At 33.5% G+C, this 8,271-nt stretch overlaps 1 protein-coding gene across 2 annotated transcripts in view; it reads right to left on the bottom strand.

Annotated features, from left to right (window-relative positions):
- Nucleotides 1-5,489: 5,489 nt before the first annotated feature.
- The window catches only part of LOC108572674 (calexcitin-2), a 75,851-nt gene continuing 73,069 nt past the window's right edge, over nucleotides 5,490-8,271 (bottom strand). For both annotated transcript variants that reach the window (XM_017934942.1, XM_017934941.1), the window contains exons 5-7: nucleotides 7,834-7,948; nucleotides 6,555-6,652; nucleotides 5,490-6,461 (exon numbers count right to left, since the gene is read on the bottom strand). In XM_017934942.1, the coding sequence (XP_017790431.1) occupies nucleotides 6,354-6,461; nucleotides 6,555-6,652; nucleotides 7,834-7,948 (321 nt within the window). In that variant the 3' untranslated portion in view covers nucleotides 5,490-6,353. The remainder of the gene's footprint in view (nucleotides 6,462-6,554; nucleotides 6,653-7,833; nucleotides 7,949-8,271) is intronic.

Genomic DNA, 8,271 nt, shown 5'->3' with positions numbered 1-8,271 from the left:
TCTATTTTTAAGATTGAACGATTTGAAATATAAAGCAGCAGATGAGACATGTTCAGTCTAAATACATTTATTAAAAGAGAAACAAATATTATATTATTCACACCTTTTATTACACACTTTTATATCAATATCCATAATGAATCTTAGTCAGTTCAGTAACATTAATTTTCTTAATATAAGAAGATATAAAATAAAACAAGACATTAGAATTGATAAATTTTAAAATGTAATAAATCAATTTTATAGAAAGTACAAAGATAATTTAAAGCTTTAATGTAAATTATTAATCATTTTTATTTGATAAGCTAGCTTAAAAACAAGCTTTTAATTAATTAAATGAAAAAAGGTTATAAAACAATTCAAGACAGTCATACAATATAAGTACAACATAATTAAACATGTATAAAACAAATATACAGAAATATGGATTTTCCTTATCATATCTTACTTAAAGAACAATAAACACTTTGTTTCTAAATTCAATAACTCTATTCATAATAAAATAATACAAATTTATTAGTACCACACATTTTTTCAATAATTACCAAATGTGTCAACATTTATAAGTACTATACACTATTGTATGATCTGAAAAATGTATTTTGCATAAGTTATAAAGTCCAATTATTCAGTCTAGTATCTAAAGTATTAACAAAACAATCTTCTTAATATCAACAATTAAACTAATTTATACTATGATCATTAACAGGAAACAAAAAAAGATATTTCACAGGAAAAATTAATAAAAATAGACACAGTTGACGTTCAGAGACATCTATACTACAAACAGTAACAGAATAAAGAATAAAAAAACATATTTTACTGGTAAAATTAAACACAGTAATGTTGACGTTCAGAGACACCTTTATTTAACGAATTAACATGCACTTGACTTTTTACATAATTTCACTCCTGCCGTTATCGGCACGTTTCACAAACAGTCAGTAACACCATATAATATCTATTCCAAACAGCAATATCACGTGCGTTCATGAGCAACCGACGGCCACAGTTATCTTTTTCCCCAATAAGATTCACTCCCAGGGTGATTTTAAAGCGTCGCAACAAATTGTCATACTTTTTCGCGAATTTTCTTCTTCCGTTACAACAACCACTATAATAAACGATGGGTCAGGATTTATCGTCGTGCCTCGTGCAGCCGCTTCTAACTTCTAACAGATTGTGCCTGACTCTATTTACATGTTCTACCGTTTCGACGCGCGTATTTGCACACATATCTTCACAATGGGCAGTGATTGATGATGAAAGCAAACACCAAAGAGAATTTTACAATACTGTCATGCCCTCCAGGGAGGGACAAAAATCCATGTCTCGCATCTGAAAATTACTAGCGACACGCGTATAGCCGGTGGAACCGATATAGCGTCAAACTACTGTGCAGAGATGCGAAGACGGCTAGTGAGGTGTTTGCTCCGCCCACTTTCGTCTTTGCCCCGCCCACTTTCGTCTTTGCCCCGCCCAAAATTTAGATTCTTGGCGGCACAGACTAAGGGTACGTGTCCATCTGAGAGTTTTTTACGGTAGTTGCCCTCGAGAGTACTCTCAGACTGTATATCCAACTCTCCATCAGCACAGTACAGATAAATTTGACTCTCGATAGCAATTCGCGATAGTTTTACTCTCAACTGGACAGGTGCCTTTACTTATTTTTAATTATAAACTAGAAAGATTTAATTTCTGTTTGAAATGTGAACACAGTTAACCCAATTAGACCCGTATTTCTTCCTCGTGACTTCTTCCTAAATAGCTTCACAGTATTGTGTGGTGCTCGGGAGTTTGCCCGCGGGGCAGCACAGGGGCAACAAGGGCACTTTGCTCGTTTTAAATGATCTGATTCGTCGATGTTATCACGCCAGCCAATAATGACAATACACGTGCCCTGTTTTTGTGATTGTGTTAGAGAAGGTGGCTTTAGGTGACCAGAATTCCTTCCAGGAGCAAACTCCTCAGCTTTGCACAGTACTTGCTTATAGGAGACTGTTCCACACTGATATTTTGTATCCGATAGACTCATTGAACTAGAAATTACACGAGTACCCAAATACTCGGATACTCGAGTATAAATTGAGTAGCTATCCGAGTACTCGAATATTCAAGATTCGGATATCTGAGCAACAGTAAGAGCTCTCCTTTGAATTTTGGTCTCGATGTGTGTATCTTAAACGAAAGATTGCAAGCAGAAATTTTAAATATGAATTCAGAAATAACGCACAGCCCTGAGTGCAGCTACGTCTATCGGTGTTGCTGCTTATTACGACCGCGCTGTATCGCTTCCACCAGCTATACAAATTGAACGTCCGCTCCGTCTCCGATATAAAGTTTCTCGCCGATAAAGTTCTTTCTTTGTAAACACTTGTCGAAGTTGCTCGCTTCGTTCCGCGCGATTTGCATTAATTATAAAGTAATCTCGGACTTTCTGCTGTGTCTGAATGTATTTTTCACGTGATAATACAAAAAGAACACCATTCCACTGACAATTATAAGTGTCTATTGTACGTCGCTTTAATTAGCAGCACAATAAATAGCAGATAATTGTTCGTAGCAAAATGTGAACAAAGCCGGTAAAATAAATTTGTTCTTTTTTCTTTTTTTTTTTTTTTTTATTCTTTGTGGAATTCTTCGAAAAAGAACAACTTTGATAGGCGTTGAGTGCTCGTGCACTCGGCACAATGTCACAGCGGTTCTCTGCATGAATCGTGAATGCATTTTAATGCAAATTTAAAAGGAGATCGTTTTTCACGTGTCAGAGTTAATTTTTTGCGTAACTGTAAATTAGAGTAACGTGATAAATTTATCACTTCGAAATACATTACGACGGCAATCTAACGAATTTGTGTAACATTGAAGAAAAGTGCAAATGCGTGTGTTTATTAGGCATATCAGTCAATTTTTCACGAAATAATTGAAGATAATTTAACCAAGAAATTATTTTCAAGATCGCAAAACAAAAATTCATTTTAAGTGTTCCTATTTCCTAATTTGGGATATTATACTTTTCTTACAAAGATTTCTCTTATCACAATATTTTTATAATTATAAAAGTCTTATACGTACATAGAAATATAGAAATGACTGGAACGAGGAACCACTGTGACATCTTTGTCCAATGCGTAAATCCTCGCAGAAAGATTTTAAAGTAATTTTTTCCAAACATAATAATTAAAGAATTAAAGAACATTTGCAATCCACCTTTTTCATTAATTTAATGAAATTAAATTGATAAGTGACAGCAAAGTTTAGAAACTTTTACCATAGTTTAACACAGTTCTGTTATTTATTGTATCCGCGCCTCACACCGATTGAAAATCGAGGAAATCAATTCCCGCGTTACTGTTTTCAATTTCCTTTTATTATACATTCAGAATTACATGACAGATTATATTAAATCGCGAAGTAACGTTATTGTTCGATACCTTGAAGCACATGAATGTTTCGACGAGTACAACTAAACTTAAACCTCTCCCAGTCGTATTCGTACAGATAATTTCATAATTTCTTCTAATGAAAATTTTCTTGCTAATTGTAAAACAATTAACAGCATCGAACAGAGAATAATTAAAAAGCACAAACCAGTAGAAAATTGTAATTTAGATGGGAACAAATGCGAATCGTACAAATACGAATGTGAGTATTTTATTTTCATATTTTTGGTTTCATTCAAATTCGTTAAAATTCTGTTGCCCACAAAATTATTATCAATATCTTTCATTATTTTGTTTTAATCCATTTGGCTGGCGTCTTTTTTTATTTTTCACCCATGTTACTATTAGTTTTCTCCATATTGTAAAATTCAATTAACAAACCTTACTATTGAACGTAGAAAATTAAAGCAAAGATTCATTTGCATAGTAGAATTTAATACATAAATCGCGCCAAGTTGAACAAATTTTCTGTATACAAATAAAAAAGCCAGCAATGGATGCATCTTCGACAGAAATAATAGAGTAAAACAAAAATTTTCGTCAAGTTTTAATTATGCAAATTTGATTAGGAGAAATTCTCTTGTTGAAAATGAACAAGAAGAAAATAGCGTTTGCAATGAAATCTGATCAAAGAATCGGGCAATAATTGATTAAATATCTTAAAATTGAAATACGTACCAACTGTTCAGTTGTTCGACTGCAGCTTCAAGTGAACATCGATTAAAATTGAAAAACCTCTTTAATTATAATTATTCATTGGAAACTCTGACCTTTCAAATATAGATATATATTTTTGTAGGTATACTTATGTCTCTTTTTTGTTTATTTTTTTGCCAGTATAACAGCGTAAATATAATGTCTACACAAGACACATTTAGGGCGATATCGAAACTCGTTTAAAATATACCACTTCAATCCTGCGATACTTCTTACATGATAATTAAGCCAACGTTTGTATATATATATATATATATGTTTTTTTTTTATTTTTTTCTTTTGATCACTTTCTCACGTCGACTCTTTTTTCCAACGTTACACGAAAACGCTGAAACTATCATTTATACATGTACAGGGTGAGCCGATTTAATGGGGAAGATAGTAATTTTACGTGCAAGAGTAGATCAAAATTATAGAGTAACAATTTCTTTCATAAGAAACTTACTTTTCGAAAAAGTTCCATTTAAAGATTCGCTGTGAAATTTACTTCTGTTCATATGTTTACGTTGATGAACAGTGGTAATGTTACATTTTTGAAAAATAGTTTGAGAAACAGTGTAAAAAAGAAGAGACAACGTAAATCTTTTGTAATTAAGAGAAAAAAACGTACAAATTTTCACACAGTGAACTCTTTGCCTTATAATGGGGAGTCATGCTCATGGCGCAGATTATGGTTGCAAGGTGTGACCAAGGAAGAACTGTATTTCTGTTAAATTTGTATTTTTGCTGCAACTTTAGTTTCAATTTAACACCGACGATTACCAAATACAAATGTTAAACAGTAAATAGTCGAAACTCACATAAGTCATGATTCAAAAATCAGTATCGTCAGTCCACCACTCTGATTGAAAAATAGCAAGGATTTTTATATGCAAACACGTCAATTTCAACAATTCGTCCAGTGGTGTAAATGTAAATTAAAGAAATCGTTGACAAATGTGTTATCAGTATTCATCATGACACAACATTGCTTATTAGTGCGAGCATAAATTCAAAAAAAAATTAACCCTCTATAACGTCGTGTAACTTAGAATTTACGTATCCATTTATCATAATTTTCATTCGTTTATTTTTAATAAATTTTTTAGTCTCATTTATATTATTGCACTATAGAGTTGTACTGTTCCATTATTACCAGCCAATTTTTCTGCAATAATTACAATTTCGAAAATCACAATTGCTACATTTTTTATAATAATTCCATTTTACATGTATTCTTTCTTCTCCCATCAAAATGTAAAGGAAGAAGTCAACTCGAACGAAGAAAAATCAGGTTACCGAGGGTGAAATGTAACTGCGCTCGACGAATATTCAAATTAAATTCTCTTTCGTTCGTTTTCTCCAAGAGCTGTGCTTTTTATGAAAAAAATTTTTATTCTATATCTGCCTTTTATTTTTACACGTAGAATCACCCTTTGCCCGATTGTACCAGCCGTCGCGGCCCGTCCTGTACATACATATTGTATATACGGGTATCTTTATCCAGAACAAGTTTCGCTTTAAACTCTGAAAATATCGTCTGTTCAACAATGGAGGGAAATATTTGTTTTCTTTTTTTTTCTCTCTCTGCTCTGCCAGAAAATCGAACGATCGATACGATCGGGATCGCTCGATACGCGCCGCCGCTTTGAAAGCACAACGATCTTGCCATTGGACGTGAAGGAGACTTGCACAGGTCACAATTATTGTATTATAGTTCGTTTCCTTACATTTAAAATACGCTACAGATACAAACATACAGTGAGATTATACTTTATCACCGTTACGAATTTTTCACGATAACGGCGGAAGGATTCTCGCTGTTGCGCGAGGGGATGGTAGTTTTTGTATTTGTCGAACGCATTGTCTTGATCCGTGAGTTCCTCCTGCTCACGGCGCGGACGATTATTTACAATCGCCGAAAAGGAAAATTTGGGGAGAAAGAGGAACGGAAAGAAGTTGCTCTGTGCAAATCGTTCGTTTCGAGATCCTTCATGTGAATGTTTGTTTTTGTTCGTTTTGGGAAAATTAAATAATCGCCTTTATTCGTTGTCGAACATAAGAGTAGAAAGCCTGGCTCGATTCGTTATCCTTTGGGAAGAACGGGGTAAATTGACCGCGAGAAATCAAGCAAAACGGACAGCAGAATGCGACGCAAGGAAGTGTGTAATATATATGCACGGTTTTTCTCGGTTTCCTGCGGAACAAAGCAAGTTAGAAGGAAGTTTTTCCGAAAATAAAGTTTCCGGCTGCGGTCGGCTCGTCCGAGGAGAAATATTGCTTCCAGAGGTTGGTGAATTTATCCCAGGTTATTTCCTGACCCTGTACAAAAAGAAACGATTCAAATTCAGATTGGACGTTTTCCTATGATTGTCTGCTTTCGTGGGAATTTTTGTCCCCCGATTTTCCACTTACGACTCCTAATTTTTTGAAAGCTTCCCTGGCCTCAGCTTCTGGTACACCGTGGTATCTGCACACGTTGCAGAATTCGTTCTCGTCGATCGATTTGTCACCTGATGGACGATACAACTTTTCGTTAATAATCACTCTGGGGGTTTTTTTTTTTTTTATTCGAAATCACATATACGACAGTTTTGCAGTTTTCTTTCTATCGATAATTGGTCGATTATGTTTGCTGCGTTAGACAGAATTTTTTTAACTGAAGATTTTTTTAAAGAAGTATGCTGTTACAGTGAAATAGACAGATTCAGCTGTTTGTAAGTAAAGAAACTCTGCTTTCGTTAAATAGACAGACAGGGGAAAATTTTACAATTAGACGAAATAGGCACTTGTCCGGTGCTTGTCATTGCTGCATGGAACAAATAAACTCTCTGACTTCGACTTCTAAATTTGGTTAAAAACTTTTCATTTTATATTTTCTTCTAATGTCACACTACAATAATATAAATTAACAGAACTTCAAAAATTGTGGTGTTATCTTATTTCGACGAGTATTCTAAATTATGATAATTGCCAATATTAATGTGAAATGAACTCTAAAGTGGATTCGCCAAATTTAAATACTTACACAAGGTTAAATACTTGTTTATACAAGAATGGCCCTGATTTTCATTTGCGGGCCCAAAAAGCTCCAAACACAGAATAGTTATTCTCTAAAATTAACCCCCTAATTTGCAATGTATGTAATTGCCAAATAGCCCTAAAGTATATTCTTCTAATCTGCCCTAAGTATACAGAGCCCTGATCCAAATTCCAATTTAACGAAATTTTGAGTGAAAATTTCGAGAAAATTTCGAGAAAATTCTGAAAGTATTCTCCTTCCTAAGAAACTTAATTTTCTCTAATAAAATCGAATTTCTCTCAATATATTTACTACTTTCAAATGTTACTTTCGGTTACCTCAATATATTACTTTCGGCTGGTATGACGTAGCTTTGTTAAAATTTCAGTTTATTATAATAAATACAGCTTACCGGATACATGTATATATATTTTTATCGTATAAACAAGAAACATATTCCGTAAAATTCAGTACCGCACGTTGCGAGTGGAAACTTCTTTTATTTCTATATCGATCATCGTATATATTATTTGGAAACTTTCTGCCCGACCTCGTTTCCCAAAATTTTTCCATAAATATTTTACGAACCGTCTGAATATATTGGAAAGAGGGCATTTAGAATCCCTTTTTTTTTCTCATGATTCTGGAAAACTGAGAGGATAATAAACTTACCAGACGCATCGAACAACTGGAACGTCACAGACATGTACGCCTGTTGCCATTCGGATGGGCTCGATGGATTTTTCGCGTATTCTTCCCACAGTGAAAACCATTCATCTCGACTAACCTGAAAAAGACAGCGAAAAATATATACACATTCGAAACGAAAATATGATACAACAGGATTTACAAATTTTATACGGTGTATTGAAACACGTTGCAGACGTGTTTATCAATGAAATAACATTGTTGAAAGATTCTCGACTTGAGGAATAATGGTGTTTCGGTATAAAGGGATTCAAATATGAATATTGAGAAATCTTTTTTTGAAATTTCAGTTTTGACAATTGTACCTTTCAAATTTTTATCAATTTTTAGAAATAATTATCAAGTAGTATCTAATAATTAAATGAAAATAATTATTTCTTTGAATTTTTTTATTTGTAATTG

This window comes from Habropoda laboriosa, unplaced genomic scaffold (assembly GCF_001263275.1).
Source record: "Habropoda laboriosa isolate 0110345459 unplaced genomic scaffold, ASM126327v1 scaffold22, whole genome shotgun sequence".
NCBI lineage: Eukaryota > Metazoa > Arthropoda > Insecta > Hymenoptera > Apidae > Habropoda > Habropoda laboriosa.
This window is presented reverse-complemented; position numbering and strand designations above follow the sequence as displayed.